This window comes from Nomia melanderi, chromosome 2, assembly GCF_051020985.1.
Source record: "Nomia melanderi isolate GNS246 chromosome 2, iyNomMela1, whole genome shotgun sequence".
Taxonomy (NCBI): Eukaryota; Metazoa; Arthropoda; class Insecta; order Hymenoptera; family Halictidae; genus Nomia; species Nomia melanderi.
In genome coordinates, this window is record NC_135000.1 from 7868776 (window position 1) to 7889267 (window position 20492).

The window sequence follows — 20492 nt, forward strand, 5'->3', positions numbered from 1 at the left end:
ATTAATCACTGATAAAAATATAATCAAGTATGTTTATACACGAATCTGTATCTTGATAAAAGGCACTATATATGGTTGGAACCAAGAGAGCATCAATGTTTAGGAGGGCAGTATCACTGTGTAGCAATGTTACCTCTATTTTCTCTTCTCTGCTGCATTGCTCCAGTGGTACTGGGAGTACCACTATCCAAGGAAAATTATGGGTTAATTAATGATATTAACCCCGAGTATGAAGACTTGGACGCTTTCCCATTTGCAAAAGCACCGATCCCTGTTAGTAAATTTTTCTAATTAAGATTTATGAAACTTATTTAATTCTTAAGATTTGATATTCTAAGATTTGAAAAGTCATTTATAATTTGCAATTGAATCTGACAAAAAATGATAATTTAACTTTGAATTAAAATATTGTCTTTTATTTCTGAGAGACATCCTGAGTTAGTAATGATATTATCTTCTATACAGGCAGAACGTGGACAGAAATATGGATACCTGGGTGAAACTCATGAGGTTGTCACAGAGGATGGACACATCCTACAAATGCATAGACTTGTTGGATCAAAGAGAAGTCCTATTGCAAGCAACAAGCCTCCCGTTCTGCTTGTTCATGGTCTTATGGATTGTTCTGCCACTTGGGTGATGGGAATACCTGAAAAGAGTTTAGGTATGTCAACAGAACTTATATAATTAATTCAAATAATGTATTAATACAGTAGCAAAACGATCTAATTATTTTACATAAGATGTCAATAAATAGAGTTCCTATTATTTGTAGGCTACATATTAGCAGATTGGGGCTATGATGTGTGGTTGGGTAATGTACGTGGTAATAGGTACTCCAGAAAACATAAGTGGATGACCACTAAAGATGAGAAATACTGGATGTTCAGGTAATTCTATAAGTTTCAATTAAATTTCTTCATTTAGACTGTCCTTACGCATTTTCAATTCATATGTTCTTTTAGCTGGCATGAGATAGGAATATATGATCTTCCAGCAATGATCGATCACATATTAGAGGTTAGTAAACAGAAGAAGCTCATGTATGTTGGACACAGTCAAGGAGGCACTGCATTCTTAGTGATGGCAAGTGAACGGCCAGAGTATCAAGAGAAAATAGAGGCAGCATTCCCTCTAGCTCCGGCATCTTTTATGGAGAAAGCAACTAACCCTGCCTTGCGAATTTTGGCCCCTCTTGTCAAAGATTTGAAGGTAAAACTCAGCTTTACTTACTATTCATTTTATAATTTAAAGTAGATTAAATGTTATGATTCAATCAAATTTCAGAAACTCACAGATCTGATAGGCATGTATGAAATTAAACCAACAAGTGAGTTTATACAAAAAGTAGCTAAACTCGCTTGCCAGGATGAAGCAATTACAAGTGAACTGTGTACTAATATAATATTCCTTGTCGGTGGACCAAGCTACAGACAGCTAAACAGGGTGACTATTTAATACATCTTTGTTGCATATGTACTCTAATATAAACAATATTTCATTGCTAACTTTAATTTTTAGACTCTCATACCTGAAGTAGCACAATATGATCCTGCTGGAGCAGCTGTTAGACAGTTTGTACACTATGCACAATTAATCAATTCCGGTTAGTAACAATAGTATTCCACAGCTTTGTAATAATAACAAGAGCCAATTTCAGTGAAAACTCAATATTACCATCGCCTGTTTTTTCAGGAGGTTTTGTACAATACGATCATGGCCTTCTTGGTAACCTAAGAGTATATGGTCAAGCTCGTCCTCCTAAATATAATGTTGCCAATATCAAGATACCTGTTTACATATTTTATAGTAGCAAGGATCAACTGGTCAATGAACAGGTTTGTCTTGTTTTCTGAAAAAGTACATTGTTAAAGTAATTACTTCTAATATCATTGAAGTATGAATACACATATAATTACCCTCCAAAATCAAATAGAATTTCTCTTCTATTATTATTATATTCTTGCAGGACATAAGAAAATTATACATGGAGCTGCCTAATGCTCAGAAGTTCATGGTACCATTAAAAGATTTCAGCCATTTGGATTTCGTGTGGGGTAAAGACGTTGATACATTGTTATACAACAGAGTTTTGAGTCGTATGGAAGTACACAGGGGAAACATATAAATTTCTACAAAAGAGACTATATATTATTTGCTTGAACAAAGATACTTCTTCACACATACATCATTTTTGTCACAGTATTGAAAATGATTGTATATAAGCAATATAAAGAAGAAAATAACAATAACATTTGTTGTTAATCCAAGAATTAAGTTGCACTGATTTAAAACAATTGTACAAAATTTTGTATTCTTGTATAATAAGTTTAGAAGTTTACAAAGCAAATAAATATTTTTTCTAACGAAAACGAAGCATGTTTTATTACCTTGTTAATCGGTTGATTTTTCAAATATAAACAAACCCTCATGGTACCAGTAGTTACAACAAATAAAAGTAACGTGATTAATATATTTCTGTAAACATTACCCCATTCCTAAGCAACAGGTGGTGCCCTCTCATCAAAGATGAAAGATAGTTCCTTAAGAATAGAAATATCTTTTAAAATGTATAGAATAATTGTTCATAAAATTATATTATTAATCAAACATTTTTAAGTTTAATTTATCAAATTTATAATATACGTATTATATTTACATTTATTACTATATGTGCTAGATATGCGTACTACATATACGCTTTACATACACACTCATAATATATCGTATTGAAGCATAAAAAACAGGAACAAGATAAATTAATATTCAAATGAATTATTTAAAAGATCCATTCATTATTTTCAAATTGAAAATTATAGAAATTTTGTATTACGGTTGTCTATACTGACTATTGACCTTTGATGCAGCTAGCAAGATCTAGAGATATTTTACTTTTGTCATATGCGTACTGTTTTGCCTCAGCCAATCGAATGAATGTTTCAAAAATTTCAAACTTAAATTTGACCAACGTACACCGAGTGGAAGCTTTTTCCGTCTTCGGAAAGTAAATATTTTATTTCAATGCATTTTGTTCCCACGGTGTGGGCTGTTTGAAAAGTGGTGACAAAATGATCAAACGAAGCGAATAATTAACAATAAGAATTAGTGGGAACGGTACAGTTTTAATTATTACATTCGCAGTTTAATGATGTGTAGAAATTTAATTACGTATGAAGCAAGTACGACTTAATTCACGTTTACTCCTCCTTACAGATTATATTTGAATATTGTTCAGCTGTTGACGGTAGTTCGTTGTAACATTTTCTCAAGAATTTGGTTTATTATACATTAATATGATGGACAATTGTTGTGCTCCGCAATGGGCAGACTTCACTTGCAGTCCACAGCTGCCTTCTGACAGTTATTTCGAGATAGAGCACGAAATACACAATGCTCAAATGTATTTGAAATCGAATTTGAAATCTGATTCATCCTTACCATCTAATGAAGAAAATCTGGGAGAGGAATCATTGATTACCGAAACAAAATTCGATGATAGTTTAGAACCTGCACAAGATAAGTGTACTAATATGGTATTTTTCATACCGCATGATAATAAAAAACAGCCTGCAAAAGAGACAAATAATGATAACGTAAAGAAAGATACAAAATGCTCGAAATCTAATAAACTTTATCATGCATGGAATGTTTCTATAGCTGATCTAACTTCTGTGTTCAAAGCAACATCGGAGCCACAAAGACTTAAAGCAGCAGCTGAGAAAATTAGGAAAAGTGCAATTGTTGAAATGAAGAATAACATCTTTCGTAAACCTTCAAAGAAAGCTAACACACAAAATGCATTAAAAAAAATAAACAGTGACCCAGTAGCAAATGCAAAAGTTAATAATTGTTCTGAGTATGGTGAAGCGAATCCTTTGAACAAAGAATTACCCTATAAAACTGTTTCAGCACAGCGGAGGCAGTCCGATATCTTTAAAACTAAGCAATCGCAACGTAAAGTGCTTACATGTCAATATCGTAGACGAAGTTTGATGAAATATCGTAGATGTTCAAATCAATTTGTAAGTATGGCAGAAGCAGTGTCTAAATTCCAAAATGGAACACCTCAACGATTTCGAACCATTAGTAAAAAAGACTTGAAGCCAGGTCCCTTAATGAAATTAAAACGGTCCCCATTGAAACTGACTCATCCAATTTCTCCTGCATTAAGATCTAAGCAAAGAGTAAGACATACTAATGTTTTGAGTAAAGAGGAACGGGAAGCTATGGAACTTGAAGAGATGAAGAAAAATCAAATAAAAGCGAATCCTGTTCCTGTTAATATTTTAAAGGGACCATCCGTGTTAAAAAAGGTTGTAAAGAAACCAGTTACTATCACAGAGGAGTTTAAATTGACTCAGTCAAGGAAAACACGTTACACAGCAGTTCCCCAAGTAATAGAACAATGTGATCAGAAGAGCACTGTACCAATAAGTCATTCCACTGGTGCATTGACTGTTGAAAAAGATGATAAAATACAAACTCATAAGAACACTGTATCAGTAACTTGTTCAACCAATACCTTGACTGTTAAAAAAGATGATAAAATACAGAGTCATAGAGGTACTGTTTCAATGAATCGTTCCACCAGTGCTTCAAGTGTGACTAAAAAAAATATAAAAGTTGAGGCTCGTAAGACCAGTGCACCAATAAATCGTTCTACCAGTGCCTCAAACGTTACCAAGAAAGATAGCAAAGAGGGAACTCATAAGACTACTGTACCAATAACTCGTTCTATCAGTGCTTCAAATGTTGCTAAGAAGGAAAACAAAGAAGGAACTTATAAGTACACTCTACCAATGAATCGTTCTGTCAGTGCATCAACTGTTAGAAAACATGATAAACTACAGACTCCGAGAAACACTGTAGCAATAAGTCGTTCCACTAGTGCCTCCAGTATTTTTAAAAAAGACGATGCATGCACCAAACAGTCCACTGATAATACTGCACGATCTGTGTCAAACGTGTTGCCGTACAGTTTTGAGGCACGCAACAAGGAATTTCAGATGAAGAGGGAAGAAAAACTGAAGAACTTACAGGAGCAAGAAACAAATAAACTGAAAACTGGGTTCCACGCGAGGCCCATACCAAAATTTTCGAAACTGTTAAACTCGGTTAAAGAACCTGTAGACAAGAAAAAAACAGTGGTCTCGTGTCCTTTTAGTTTCGCCGAAAGAGATAAGGGCTTGGCTAAGAAGAAAGAACATTTTGTTAAACAGATCCAGGAGAATAACAAGAAGTCGCGTGTATTTCACGCCAATCCTGCGCCGACTTTTAAACCTGTAACGGTGCATGGTTTGTCTAAAGAGAACACACAAAGCAAAGAGAGAAACGTGAACAAAGAATGCACAACGAAACAAATTAAAATCGTTGTCGATCAAGAGAACAAGCAGCCAAATATTATCGATGCGAACGAAGAAAAGAAAAGCGAAACGAAGGAGCAAGCAACCAACAAAACGCATAAGAAACCGCTTAAAGACAACAGCGACAATGAGAACGATAAAGACTCGGTGAAGGGTAATCAAAAGAAGACCGTTGCGTTAGAATTGAACAGCGATAAAAGAGCGAAGAAACGAGAGGAATTCGACGAGAAGATAAGAAAGAGAGAGCAAGAAATGGAAGCAAAGCGACAGGAAGAGGAAAAGCTTAGACTGCTCAAAGAAAAATCCGAAAGAGCCGAGCTTCGCAAGTTAGCAGAGGTGAAAGCGACACCGATGCCAGTATACAAGCCAATGATCATACTGAAATCCACTAAAATGCCAACCAACCCTAAAGATCCCAAGTGGGCAAGCAAGAGCAGATTGAAAAACACGCCGCAAGTTTGAGAGCTTTTATAGTTTAAGATAAAAGATATTTTTATGATTCATGATTGTACTAAGTATATGTAGCGAATATATTATTAACATATCCTTGTTTATTACATCTTTCTTTCTTTTTTTTTTTTTTTACATAACTGGTTATTGCCATCTAACACGCAAAGCCTAGTCCAGACTGAAAGACAATTCTCCATGGACAATTGCCTTAGTCTGGACTAGGCTTGATCTTTAAAGAAACATTGCATCTTTTACTACATATACGTGACACAAAGGAACGTGGCCGTAGCTTTTTTTTTATAAGATTACAAGGGAAATCGATTTGAATAAAACTCTACGTCGGTAAACAGGCCCAATTTTGTAATAATTATTTCACTGATATTTTATTAAATCGCCTTACAATAAATTTTTCACAGTAATCTCATATAAACATTCTTTTTTTAGTCCAAATGACCATACCTTTTGAAACCCCTTGTAAAGTTTTGAACACTGAATTCCTGGTAATACGATCGGTACTAAAGGAAACTTCTAAAATTTTATGCGAGAGCAAATGCGGATTCCGATATCGAAGTTTCCCGGTGTATAACAAATGCGATATAAAATTAAAAATGCTTTGTCAAGTCCCGATAAATAGAAAACGAACATCGTTGCTTCCGTTTCATGTCTTGTTTCTTTCTTTTTTTTTTCCTCTCAACTATAACGTGTTTCTTATAGAAGTTATAAATATCTCGTATCTTTAGAAATATATTTATAAATTATTCGATGTAAAAACAAATTACACTTATCCATATAATTATTTTTTCGCTGACGTGTACATCATTGGATTGCAATTATTTATGTTGTCTTAATTGGGAACATACGCTGCTGTTGCTCTTTTATTCGATGTTGCCTATACCTACATTTCTAAGTTGTCTTTTATAGAGAAAGTATAGAAAGCACGGAGAACATTTACACACGTATGATGTACAAGCCAGCTTGTTTCTCCAAATAATGTACAAATTACGAATCGATTTCATAATCGTTTACAAATTCAGCGCTTGAAATGCATTAAAAGAAAAAAAGACTGTTAATTTTTTTTGTTCTCTTCCCGGCCGAGAAACGCAGAACAATGGTTAGTATATCGTGAAGAACATGTTGAATACAAAACAGCAACTTCCTTTCACAGCAATTTAAGTAAATATAAATTATGCGAGCATGGCGCCTCGGGTAGACATTTTGAAGACCCCGTGCTCGCGGCAACATTTTCTTCGAAAATCAGTTAAAAATCGTATAACGTTATTATGCGTATTTCAAGTTCTTTTTTTTTGTTCTATAAATTATATTCAATGTGTTAAGTAATATTTATGTCCAGGCAACATCGGCACACGGTTTTTGCAGAATAGAGAAGGAAATGGCAGACTCATTGTACAGATCCATAGAAACCGTCCCGTCAAAGCTCTTTCAGGAGAGCCGATTTTGCGTTTTTAAGTTTGTCCAATCGCCTTTGTAGATGAGAATTTGCTGTCTCTAATTCTTCAACGCGGCCTTGAGTCTCTCTAACCTATAAGGAAACGTCATATGATTGATTTAAGAATCATCCTTGAACAAAATGGCTCGCAATTGAGTAAGAAATATATTCTGACTTCTCTTTGAAGTTTCCTTTTCTCAACTTTCAATTCATCCTCCGCTTTCTCTGATGCCTCCGCAGCTGATTTGTAACGTATCACTTGACTCTCTAGCCTAGCTACAGTGGCTTGTAATGTTGACATATCTTGCTCTGCTTTTTGCAACTTGAATTTGTAATCGGCTAACAGTTTATTCGCTTCCCGTTGCACGTCCTCGGAATCTGACAAACAACCTGTCAAAATAAATTACAGTATTAAAACAATGGAACGAAATTTCACGTGAATGAAACAATATGCGTATTATAGAAACATTCACCTAATACTGAACCAGGCGATTTCTCGGACCTAATACGGTTCCTGGTCTCTTCTAATTCCAATCTTAAATGCCGTATTTCATCCTGTAATTCCTTCTTTTCAGAAGCAAATTTTCTCAGCCGAACATCTGCAAGGTTTACAGACGATATTTCATTTGATTGAAAACAAGAATAGATTTCTTTGATTGTTACTTGTAATCCGGTACCTAATGAACCCTTTCCAGCATTCTGCAGTAATTCTGCTGCTTCTGTACTGACTAGTACTCTTCGTCTTGGACGTGGACCATTTTCAACCTCGTTATCTTCGTTTTCACTCTCCTCGTCCTCGAGAATAACTAAACCATTTTCCTAAAATTATTTGATTTTTGAAATCGAAGTACTTCAAGTAATAATATTCTGATTAAATTTTATGATGTATTAATCATATATGTATATATGTATATATACTTGTATAAGCGTATCTCTTTCTATTAATTGTGCATGGCATATGTCTAACTCTTCCTTTAATCTTTGACTGATTCTTTTCAATTGTTCGGATTCTCGGTTCTTTTCCCTAAGTTCTCTACGAAGTTGTGCAACTGTTTCTTCTAATTCTTCCAACTTGTCTTTCAACAAATCAACTTGATAGGCGTAAGAAGATTTTTCATTGTCTAACTGAGCATTAGCTATCATAGCTTTCCTAAATTTCTCCTCGAACTCCTTCAGCTCTAACTGAAATGAAGATATTGGTAAATGTATCGGGTATCGTTACTCTTGGCCCTGAAATAGAGTGTTGTAAAGAGCAAAAAAAAAATAAAAGAAACTAGTACCCTAAGATCTCTACTTAGGCCAGCATCTTCCAAAGAATCTTCAGAAGATCTACGACTGGATTGAAAATTGTTAGAATTCGTAAGGAGACGCGATGCCCTTACGGAATCCGGTGTTACTCTCATTGTTCTATTAACATCGGCTGAAACAATTAAGGGAAAACTATTTTTTCCTTTTTACAATGAAATGATATTTCCATACACTTTTCAATTTAATGCATACCTGAACACATATCGTAAACTCTATCCGCATTCTCTTCTGCCTCTTTTTGTTGTCTTTCTAATTCACGCATTCGTATTTCTCTTGCTTCAGCTCTTGCCTGTCTCCTTGCGGCTAATCTAGCTTCTGCCTGAAAGTATGTATGGAAAATCCATCCTGTTACCAAAAACATATTTTCACATTCAATTTATTATTAACACATTGTCACGTGATATACAAACACTCTCATAAATGTAATGATATGTTTAATTTACTAAAACTCGTGTGAAAACGACGTGTATACGTATAAATGCAAAGCCTGATGAATTGGCTTTAAATACTTACTTTTAATATTAATTATGTTAATTGTATCAACAGATTCGGTACTAATTATGTTAGCGATATGTACAATGCCTTGTCTATGTATGAAAATTTCAACTACTTCCTTTGTTCTTTGTACATATACTCTTATGGTTACATATATGTACTTATCATGAATGATGTAATCCCCCACCTAACACAACCATGCATACACGTAAACACCAAGGTCAAGCATACGTATAGCAACATGTATTAATTTGATTTTACTTGTTAAGGTAATTGTTGTATAGGTGATATTTTTTCTTATCAACATGAATTCTCATAGGGAATAAAAGATTCTCTGCGATTCTATTTCCTGGTTCCTAATTCCATTGTGTTGTATACTTGTAAAATAATCAGGCCATACCTCCTTGGCTATCTGATCAAGAGCCTGATCCTCTGCTGAATGTCTTGCGGCAGTCCGCCTACGTCCAGCTATTGCTGCTTCCATTCTTTTTTCTGTGCTTTACTATATACTTTTCACTTGGATACCAGCGACTTGCACTAGGTAGATCCACGTCTCTCACCGGACAAGAAGACAAACCACCACACTAAAGGACAAAGGGACATATGCTAGAGCGAGAAGTTTGTGAGCATATTTTTAAGCGTGACGAATATGCACAATGACCAATACCGATGAACATATTATATAAATGAAGATAATAATGACGTTTATAAAGCATTTGGGCAAAGACATTTCACAAAAACCTGTTAATCCTTTTGTTACCGACGTTGGTGTAATTGAAAAATATAATACGAAAAAGTCCTAGAACCTTATCTTATTGGATATCGTAAGACAGATATAGTCGTTCACACTGTAGCAAAAGGACTAACTTCCTTACTGCCACAGTGATAACTGTTACCTGGATTATAACATTGAACACCAATGGTATATTACGCAACCAAATATTTTACAAATGCGCTATTGTTGTTATCAGTACAACTTTATCTTGAATGTTAAGGTGAACCAGTATGCTGAGTGTAACGGCAAAGAAAGGCACTCCTTATCACACAAGATAAGAAGCATTACTTTCTAAGTAAAGAATTTCTGAATGCATGTACACTGAAACTTTTTACCAGAAATACCATTTTCTGTTCTCATCCGAACGAGCATGTTAATTGTCTGTTACATGTCGTGAACGTTCATGATATTAATGCGATGCCAACGAAATATTTTTATTAGTTACACTGTACGTATGAAGTGCTGATCATGTTCCAACTTATCCGCGAACAACGAGTTGACAACTCCCCGGCGACACGCGACGGTGTTCGCGTTCGAGTAAAAAGAAAATTGAATTTAGCACAGATAAAAACGGTCCTCCGAGTTCTAACGTTACAATGTTTTCACGCTAAGAATAACACCTTTGCGGTACAGTTCTAATTACGTATTTGCTTGCACTTGGTGTAACAAGAGATCAACGTCGTCAACGATTCCCTAATGATTTCATGTGAAATGATCTACACACGGAAATTGAAAATTCAGAAATATAATGTGGTAAACTTGTACATATTCCTCGGTGCATACATATATATACATATATATGTGCATATGTATATCTATCCATATATACATACATATATATATACACACATATACATATATATCATATGCACACGCACGCACACCCACTCACGCACATATATACAAAATACGTACACACGTACATTTAACAGAGACCCGCACACCCACACATGACAGCCGAATACATGCAAATAAGACCTTACTGTATATCGTCAAGTCTTTTTTCCCACTGTATCTCGTGGCTGTGTTTTTTGGTAAAATGAGACTTACGGATACAAGGAAACGCTGTCAGCCAGCGGATAGCTGCATCCTTTTTTCCAAAGGAGCCGCGTGCAAAAATAAACCAGGAGACACTATAAATACAATCGGATGGGAAATCGGATGAGTTCGCCAGGCACGACGACCATCCGCGGCTAGGGTATTAACGATGCGGTTCAGAGTCGAACACGGCCCATAAAATGCTACGGGACAGATTTGGTGTCTAGTGAAACGCAAGAACGTGACACAGGAACCGGACGGGGAACGCGATCCCTCAGAGGCGAACGGTCGCGAAAACGGTGCGCCGAGTCGCGCTCAAATATAGCGGAAGACACATTTTTCGATCGAATAGAATTGCACCCCGGAACGGTGATGCATGCGAATGCAAAAGCACGCACACGGTCTGCGCCGCACCTCAAATCACTGAAATCGGTGGTGTCATCTGTGCGCCGGTCGCGCAATCGTCTCCCTGCTTCTCCCCAGCACCCTTACCGGCAATACCGTCGCCTGCGAATCGTGAACGTTCACCTTGCGAATATGTATACTGTCCTTTAGGAAGTGTTCTTATAAGGAGAGGTTTCGCATGCTATTCGATTTTCCTGTGAATTTATCGCGTACAGGGATGTACCAGGCTGCGAATAAATTTTAGAGGATGCATAACCTTAAAATATCGAGATATTTTTCCTTTACTGCGCGAAAGTAACACGCGTTCCTTGAAATCAAATGAACCAATGATAGACAATTCACGTGGCAGAATCGCTGTCGTTCTTTCAGTTTATTTTAGTGTATTGTAAACTCACGTTTTAGGCTACTATTTATATTTGTATTGTTATATTTATATTTCTATGTTTATTATGAATTAATATTTTGTGATAGATATCAGTTGATGGTTTACTGTAAATTCATTGTGTAATATTTATTATAATATCCAATGGAAAGCAGGAAATTGTTATGGAATAATAAATAATGGAAATACAATGTCGCGACCTTAGAACGGATCTTTAGACCGTGCAAAGTGCAGAGGTCTCTTGAGTCGCTATGTAACACGGACACACACGCACACCATCATAGGAATCCCACTTTTTCCATACTTCAACGGCACACATAGCCTACGTTTCCTGAACAACGTAACCTCTTTGGAAGCTTGCGATGTGGCACTTTCCGTTTTAACGTGTTTTCCTTTATTTCTTGACCGACGTGTACGTCGGGGACAGAAGCGATGATTGCCGCGTGAACACGTCAGAACGCGTTAAATGTGAAAGTCGTCGATGAATATGGTTGTACATACGTAGCAGAGAATACAAAAAAATGAAATTGTCATTTCTATTTCTCGGTGTTTTATGTTTTCTCGACGTGTATCAGTTCACGAACGCTTGGGACAATGACGAATTGGAGGTGTTCGATGTCGTCGAAGAAGTCAATCAAAACTTTTATGATGTCCTCGGTGTCCCACAGGTTTGTTTCCTTCTCGGCACAACATTGTTTTCTTTGATTAAATGCTGATACTGATTCATATGTTTTGTTAGACCGCGAATGCCTCGGAGATTAAGAAGGCATTTAGGCGACTGTCCCTACAGTTGCATCCAGATAAGAACTCCGCGGAGGACGCGGAACAGCAGTTTAGGAAGGTAATGTCGAAAAATTATTGAAATCTTAAGGAAAACCGATGTGAAAATTTCATTTTTTCAGCTAGTTGCTGTATATGATGTATTGAAAGATTCTGGGAAGCGGCAACGTTACGATAATGTATTGGTGAATGGACTGCCAAACTGGCGGTCGGCTGTATATTATTACCGCCATGTGCGGAAAATGGGGCTTGTAGAATTAAGTATAATTTTATTCTTAGTCTTTACGGTTGGACAATATCTAGTAGCATGGGGTGCATACTTTGAGAAGAGATATACATATGTATGTGAAATGTCTATAATATTGAAGAAGGTTGCGTTAAATTCGGTAATGAAGCAATTCCGTATACATTGTAGGAGCAAGTGTTAGGCAGTAAACTTCAAAAGATGCAGAAAAAGAATAAAAAGGGGAAAATGGATGTACCAGATTTAGCAGATATTTTGGAAAAGATTCCTACGCCGAGCATTTGGAATACTCTTCCATTCCAATTTCCACGATGGATTGTAAATTTTACTTTATCCATACCCAGTATTGTGCGTGCAATGTTTAATCTACTAGAAGAAAGAAAACGCAGGAAAAAAGAGGAAGAGGAGGCATTGTGAGTGAAGAATGTTTAATTTCAAACTAGAATGTTTTCCTGTTATAGTTATTATTTCTCGCTTTTGTTCTTAGAATTTCTGTATATACTATTTTAGAGCACAAGAGAATGAACAACCAGAAATCGAGCCCGTGTCTCGTACTAGAAGGCGGAGACCTGCGTTCACTCCGCAAGAAAGGAGTGGTAACAATTACAAAGATGTCACAAAGAAAACCAATGATCAAACTAATCATATTTATCAAAAAGCAACTGCATCCAGTGGAGCGTTATGGGTGGATGATGACATATTAGAACTAATAAAACTTGTGAAAAAATACCCTAGTGGTACACCAGAGCGATGGGATAAGATTGCAGAGACCATGAATCGTACAGTTGCAGATGTAACATACATGGCAAAGAAGGTGCTTATTTTCATTATTTAGATATTGAATACTTAACTGAATGAACGTTTTACAGAATATGTTTTTAACAGGTGAAAGATGAAGGCTTAAAGCCCGGCTCCTTTCAGGAGGAAACTGTGGTAGAAGAACGTCCAAAAAAGATAAAAACGCGTGTTGAAAACGCAGATAATGCCAACGATTGGAGTCAAGATCAGCAAAAAGCGTTCGAAGCAGCGCTTATAAAGTATCGTAAAGGCGGGTCTGTAGATAGGTGGGAAAAGATAGCGAATTGCGTTGAAGGGAAAACAAAGGTATAGTATTCATATATTTAAGTACAATTCATTTTCAGATAAAATTCCGTGTTTCTCTTTTAAAGGACGAGTGCCAAACGAGGTATAGGCAGTTGGTGGAATTAGTTAAAAAGAAGCAACAAACTCAGTAGCCTGCCATGTACAAGATGTTCCTTCGACAAAACGTGTAGTCCATACAATCAAGTCCAGAAATGGTATTCAATTTATATCTCGTGAAACTGAATATTTCCAAGGCTGTTGTACAACATTTCATATGAATGAATTACAGATTTCTTAAGGATTCTCTTATACAAAAATTAAACGATTAAAATATAATTGCATTAAGAGTGACAGAACTTTATACGTAAAGAGGAGATATTGCTCTTACTATTATTAAATGTTTCTGGAGAATGTATTTATTTAATAAATTTAATAATTAATTAAGAGGAAAAGACTGACAAAATATAATGATTGAACACTCTCCTGTTCTTTGAGACTGACATTCTACTTGTACCGGTATCATTCATCTAATTATGCACTTCACTTCTTCACAAATACAAAAGACAGTGTATGATACAATATCACAGCACATAATACTTTGCTATTTCTGTAACGAGGATTAATCACGCATAATCTGCATTGCATTTGTTAAAATGAGATGTACCATGTCGTAAAATGCAGTCCATCTCACATATTTTTAGAAATATTATCGATTCTCTAATTTAATATTATACATTTATGCAATGCACAGTTGTTCTATATAAACGTTATCATTTACTTTATTCTATAAGATTTACGGTGTAAGAAAAGAAGCGTTATCGAAAAGATTAGTGTAAATATATATATTATTTCAATGTAAATGTATTTCCCGATTTCATTTGATATTACAGTAATTCATTCAATTTTGTATTATACACGAATATAGAAACTGAAAGAAACGAATATCGCAATGCCTGTGATTTTAGAGTTTTTTCTTATAATGGACTTGCACTAATTACACGTGTTTTTTATTTTCATGTAATATGAAACTCTGTACAAAATTATTTACAGATTGTGTAATAAATATCTTAATTACGTCTTCTGCGGACTCTGGATATTCGCCAAGCATTCGGTTCCTCGTATTTGTTGTAAAGTGGTTCCAATCGCTGATTCTTCTTAAATTTACTGAGTTTAGTCGGATCGCTAAACTTAAAGAATGCCGGAGCGAACTCCACTAACCATTTTGGATCAATGGTTGTTACTTCTCTCATATATTCTTTAGTGGTTTGTACTAGTTCGTGATAAATAACCTGTAGCAACATTAACAAATTCGAATTAATTAGTCGTCTATTTCTTGTCGTAAAAAAAAATCGGAGAACTTGATCTTCAATTTACTTACCCATTCAGGTTGCCTATTAAACAAAGCACTGCTCGGATGAATGTAAACTACCTGACTATCCACCAATGTTCTGTACCCTTCTTGGGGGTCCTTTTTCGCAGCGTTCCTGAAGAAGCCTGAACACACAGCTTTCTGGATTCTCACAGTGTTTTTACCAGCAGATACAACATCTAATTTATGCCTGATGAATAAAATATAATATATTAATAATACACTGCAATCAAGTTATGTATATTTCAATATCATATGAATAATCAATTACCTATCCATAATACCCAACAGCTGTTTGCGAACATCTTGCGCACGTTTCAGTGTTCTGATTTGTACAAAATTTTCATAACACCAGGCATTACTGAATTTATTATTTCTCCAGGAATTGTAGACTGCCAGTAAGGTTAAATGGTCACCCTCTGGTTGATTGAACTTCGCCTTCTTTTGATCAGCCAATGCCTGTTTATCCTTTGGTCTGTAGAAAACATTTTGCACGGACAACATACTGACGATTGTCAATATTTCATCGGAACACTGCAGATGCACACTCATAATCAGCATCTTGGATAAATTAGGTTCCAATGGGAATTCCGCCATTCTTCTCCCCAATCTGGTTAAGAGGCCTTCGTTATCTAACGCGCTCAAACTATGCAAGGATTCCAGAGCCATGATAAGTGATTCTACAGGCGGCGCATCCATGAAGTCAAAGTGCAGCAAGTCATTAATGCCCATCGTTTTTAATTGTAGCACTGTAGTTGCCAAGTTGGTGCGTTGGATTTCTGGGACTGGCGTGGGCAACATTTCATCTCTGTAAGCTCTCTCCGTGTAAAGTCTGTAACATTTCCCTGGACCAGTTCTACCAGCTCTACCCGCTCTCTGCTTGGCAGCTGCTTGACTGATCGGTGTCACTATGAGACTGTCCATTCCTGTTTTAGAGTTGTACACTTTTTGCTTGACAAAACCTGGATCCACGACATAATAAATACCATCGATGGTCAAGCTTGTTTCAGCTATGTTTGTAGCTATCACCACCTTCCTCGAGCCTGGCGGAGCTGGCTCGAATATTCTAGTTTGCATTTCTGAAGGCAGCGCCGAGTACACTGGCAGAATGATGAGTTCCGGCACATCTGGACCCAGAGATTTCATTCGCTCGTATAAAATCTCACAAGCCGTGTCGATCTCTTCTTGACCGGTTAAGAAAAGAAGTATATCCCCTGGTGGTTCCCTCAAGTGTATCTGCATTACAGTTATCAACGCAGCGTCCAGATAATCCGTCTCCGGTTCCTTCGTGTACATCACTTCGACTTCAAACGTTCTGCCAGGAATGGTGAAAATAGGAGCCTCGAAGAAGTATTGTGAAAACTTCACAGCATCTAGGGTAGCACTGGTCACAATAAGCTTCAGATCTGGCCGCCTTCCGACTGCTTGCTTCAGCAATCCGAACAGAACGTCAGTGTGAATTGTGCGTTCGTGCGCCTCGTCCAACATTATAACCGAGTAGGTTTTCAAGTCAAGATCCATCAGACACTCCCGAAGCAACATACCGTCAGTCATGTACTTTATATTAGTCTCCGGACCCGTGCAGTCTTCGAAACGAATCGTGTAACCCACTTCTTGACCTAATCTACAACCAAATTCCTCCGCTACTCTTTTCGCGACGGACATGGCAGCTACTCTCCTAGGCTGCGTGCAGCCGATTTTTCCTCGCGCTGTGAATCCTGCCTCAGCCAGATATTGCGTGATTTGAGTAGTCTTCCCTGATCCTGTTTCGCCGATTACAATTAAGATTTGGTTGTCCGTTACAGCTTTCACCAAATCGTCCCTCAGCTTGTATATCGGCAAACTCTGACGTTGTTCGAGCAAAGTCAGATTCGTTTTCTTTCCGAAGGACGATTTCTTTCCACCTATTACGTGTTTCTTCCACTCGGGTAGATCTTGAGTCTGCAGGCCGATTCCTCTCATGTTTGCTGCTAGAGTTCTGCTCTCGGCTTCCGGTAAAGGATCAATCCAGTTTTTGTTGAGACCCGTGGGAACAGAATCCATTTCTTGTTCCCTTTGCAGCATTTTCTGTTCCCTTCTTTCCTTTGCTAATGCGCTTTGCATCATTGCAGCTTGCGCTAACGAACCATCAGGATTTTTCACGATACGAACAGGACTCAAGTCTCCAAGCGCTCGACCGTGTCCGTGTAGGAAAGGTGGTTCCTCTTCTACCAGTTCAATTTCTACGTCCTCTTCCTCGTCGTCTTCACGAGGAAGAATTCCAGTTTCCATATCGAACTCGGGCAATTCACTCCTGTCGATGCAAGATGCAGCAAGCATCTGCTTTATCTCCCACTTCTCAGGAGATGATAGTCTCTGTACACGCTTCCTAGAACAAGTTTCATCTTCGTCCCAATTGCCTTGCAATTCCAATAATGACGTTGGTCTGTCTGGATTACGTAAATGTTTTTCATCTTCTTCGGTTTTAGCGACGGCTACTACCGGGTTCAAGTCTCTGCCTGTTTCTTGATCAACATCTTTCATGCTCAAGGAAACCTGCGAATGTTTCATTTAAGTAAGTGACATTGTAAATTAAATCAAAATAATGTGTTTTGTTTCATACCTTTTGTCCGCCAATATTGAGGACTTTCACGAGGACTTTCTGACCCCTGGATACCACATCACTTGCACTGGCAACTCTTCCTTCCCTCCTTAATTGTGAAATATGAACGAGTCCCTCCCACCTACGTTTTAAGCCTTCCAATTGTACGAAACAGCCGAAAGGAACAATATTGGCAACTTTGCCAGAATAAATTTTACCAACTTCTGGATCCATAGAGAGCTCTTCTATGGATTTTGACCTGGATCTATCTGACCCGTGTCTACCAGAATGTCTATCTCTGTGTTCACGAGGCTTTCTATCCCGTGACCTGGATCTTCTGCGATCCTTTGACCTATGACGTTTCCTATCTCTAGATCTAGAACGCGATCTAGATCTGTGCCTTTTATCTTTGCGATTAGACGAACGCGACCTGTGTCTTCTTCTATCTTTTGATCTGCTTCTTCTAGAATGTTTGCTCTTTTTATCATTATCCGGTGGTTGGCTGACCTTTTTTTCATTATTAGATTTTTTGTTCGATGGTGCCAATTCTTCCAAGCTTGCCATTGCACTACTAACTATATCATCATCCTTGAGTTCTTTACCATCTATTATCTTCGGCTCTTCATTTGGTATAGCCAGGGCAGGGAATTTCTGAGCTAATTCGTCTTGTTTAGCTATAGATAATGAAGGTTTGTCCTGCATTGTTTTGGACGGTTTCATATGTTGTATTATTCTCAAAAGATTAGCCATAAATGATTCCTGAAAAAATGGTCATATGTTATAGGATGAAAAAGAAAATGAAATGTAGTTCATATAAACCACTCACTGAAAATTCTGCGCCATTTTCCAGCAGAACCTTTTTGAATTTGTCGAAGGTATTATTTTTCTCTGCCAAATGAATGATAAACTCAGCTGCAATATAAACAGAATACATGAAACTATGAGACAGCTTTATAGAATTTTTAGTATTCGATAAATATTATTAGACTTACCTAAGTCTTTATCATTTAATCCCAAATGATTTTCTAATTCTGTACAAATCTTTGATACTAATGATAAGTGTTCAAGTTTCGAAACTTCATCCATCTTTGAGTGTTTATTTTAGATTCTAATATTCTCTGCAAACACAATAGAAAAAGGTGAATGTTTGGGTCTGATGCACGTTTAATCAACTTTGATCAGCCACATCTCCCAAAATGAGTATGAGAAAAACGTACACACATTAAAACAATAAATTTTGGAAAAAATGTTTACTATTGATCAAGTAAACCACAACCTCTATGGCAAAGCTTAAAAATTATACATGAAAGACGCATTCATTTCATCATACACTAAATGGTACTATAAACACAACTGAATAATGCTTTTGCGTAAATGAAAAATGTTAAACTTTTCTCAAACTGAACAGATAACAAGTCAATCCATACCACAAAGTTCTTTTTAATCCCATTTTACACAAACGCAGCAGTAGAACTCAGTAATATCGACAGCATCGACAGCATACATGTTTTTACATGAACATAGCTGCACAACTCAACACTAAAAAGAACAGATATATATTAACATGGTAGTAAAAGAGAGGCAACCGAGCTGTGGCGCATTTAAACGGGCAACCCCGTAACTACAATTTCGAATCTCATGAAAAGGGATGAAAAGAAAAACAATATTAATCTTTTATTTTTAAAGAATATTAATTAATGTATATTGTACAAAAAGTTTGTATTAAAAACTACAATTATTAATGATTTAACGAGAAAGTGAAATGAACTTAAAAAAGTGACTGGTGGCGTCATCTAACTATGAACTGGGAAAATTATAATTCTCTTTTTACAGGTTTTATATGTGTTGGTAATGAAGGAAGTTAACATTAACAGAACAAGACTATGGTGCCACAGTCATTCAGATAACTAATCACTAAAAGTAGAATTTCGTGCTAAGTGAATGCGGGAGTGTAAGTTAATATATTTATTCATTTTTATAACAGAAAAACGTAACTCTAATTAGAGGAATGTGTTATTTAGTGTGGCAAGTTGCTGTGAATCTAAAAATTTAGCAAATTTAACAATGTTCAAGTGACATTCGATCGTAATCGATAATTGTATCAATGTTTGTAACGCAGCACGATATGAATGTTACAAAAGTTACGAAAATTCTTGATTAACAACAGATTTATAATTATTAGTTACTAATAATCTAGTTTCTACCCTTTCTACTATTGTCTCCTTAATAATTCATGCAAAATCAACTTCTAGATTACGTAGTTACCGAAATCCAATAAACCACTTATCCCGGTACCTCGTGTTCTCCATGCTTCGGTGAGTAAACAATCTTTATAAAAAATTATATCATATAAATTTTTAAAAATATTCTGTAAACCGAATAAAATGTATGCAATATCAAGTTCTGTATCGTGTAAGTGTTATTATAGCCGACAAGTAGGTTCTCAAGTGTCTAAACACGAGGGTGTCAGGTTTCATTGCGAGGTACCGATTTTCCTTCTCACTTTTGTAAACATTTCCGATCGTTTATTTTGTTCGAAAAAGATATATGTGTAAACTGGGGTGTTCCACGGTTCGATTTCTTCTATTTTTTTGACGAAAGGTTCGATAAAGTAACTTATAGTGCAATAAAATTGACATTCATTTGTTAATTTTCCATTGTATCAGTTTTGCGCGGGAAGCTGGGCCAATCAGGGTGTAAAACAATTCTCTATACATTGTTGCCGATTGCTATCTGGTAGCATGTTCCATTTTCCAATCATTGTTTCTAATA

The 20492-nt window shown here is 36.5% G+C and overlaps 5 protein-coding genes across 23 annotated transcripts; 3 read left to right on the plus strand and 2 right to left on the minus strand.

Moving 5' to 3' along the window:
- Window positions 1-126: 126 nt before the first annotated feature.
- LOC116425931 (lipase 3) lies at window positions 127-2372 on the plus strand. The gene is made up of 8 exons (XM_031974254.2): window positions 127-273; window positions 466-664; window positions 776-890; window positions 966-1212; window positions 1288-1446; window positions 1522-1606; window positions 1696-1838; window positions 1970-2372. The coding sequence occupies exons 1-8, from the start codon at window positions 127-129 to the stop codon at window positions 2126-2128; spliced, it is 1254 nt and encodes a 417-aa protein (XP_031830114.1). The 3' UTR covers window positions 2129-2372.
- LOC116425431 (leucine-rich repeat flightless-interacting protein 2) lies at window positions 1920-11303 on the minus strand. Of its 18 annotated transcripts, none has more exons than XM_031973123.2 (11): window positions 10889-11303; window positions 9464-9647; window positions 8761-8887; window positions 8541-8680; window positions 8179-8442; window positions 7938-8079; window positions 7734-7859; window positions 7436-7650; window positions 2660-7353; window positions 2391-2543; window positions 1920-2132 (listed from the first exon to the last, which is right to left on the minus strand). In XM_031973123.2, the coding sequence occupies exons 2-9, from the start codon at window positions 9545-9547 to the stop codon at window positions 7243-7245; spliced, it is 1209 nt and encodes a 402-aa protein (XP_031828983.1). In that variant the 5' UTR covers window positions 9548-9647; window positions 10889-11303; the 3' UTR covers window positions 1920-2132; window positions 2391-2543; window positions 2660-7242. The 18 variants fall into 18 exon arrangements, with proteins under 18 accessions (XP_031828983.1, XP_031829036.1, XP_031829019.1 ...); XM_031973176.2 differs by lacking the exon at window positions 10889-11303 and adding an exon at window positions 10482-10662; XM_031973159.2 differs by lacking the exon at window positions 10889-11303 and adding an exon at window positions 10459-10662.
- Window positions 3294-5915, plus strand: LOC116425910 (uncharacterized). The gene has a single exon (XM_076364652.1). It carries the CDS (start codon window positions 3294-3296, stop codon window positions 5823-5825), a length of 2532 nt encoding a protein of 843 aa, XP_076220767.1. The 3' UTR covers window positions 5826-5915.
- A 327-nt stretch (window positions 11304-11630) lies between the features above and the next one.
- Window positions 11631-14616, plus strand: LOC116425425 (dnaJ homolog subfamily C member 1). 2 transcript variants are annotated; one of them, XR_004234681.2, is made up of 8 exons: window positions 11631-12331; window positions 12403-12504; window positions 12566-12784; window positions 12859-13100; window positions 13198-13501; window positions 13573-13791; window positions 13857-13985; window positions 14060-14616. XR_004234681.2 is itself a non-coding variant. In XM_031973106.2 (7 exons), exons 1-7 carry the CDS (start codon window positions 12185-12187, stop codon window positions 13920-13922), a joined length of 1299 nt encoding a protein of 432 aa, XP_031828966.1. In that variant the 5' UTR covers window positions 11633-12184; the 3' UTR covers window positions 13923-14616. The 2 variants fall into 2 exon arrangements, 1 of the variants encoding a protein (XP_031828966.1); XM_031973106.2 differs by having other exon boundaries at window positions 11633-12331; window positions 13857-14616.
- Window positions 14617-14764: 148 nt separating this feature from the next.
- pea (ATP-dependent RNA helicase pea) lies at window positions 14765-19297 on the minus strand. Its single transcript, XM_031973092.2, has 7 exons — window positions 19148-19297; window positions 18713-18838; window positions 18547-18632; window positions 17742-18479; window positions 15411-17674; window positions 15149-15329; window positions 14765-15059 (listed from the first exon to the last, which is right to left on the minus strand). The coding sequence occupies exons 2-7, from the start codon at window positions 18804-18806 to the stop codon at window positions 14838-14840; spliced, it is 3585 nt and encodes a 1194-aa protein (XP_031828952.1). The 5' UTR covers window positions 18807-18838; window positions 19148-19297; the 3' UTR covers window positions 14765-14837.
- Between the last annotated feature and the right edge of the window lie 1195 nt (window positions 19298-20492).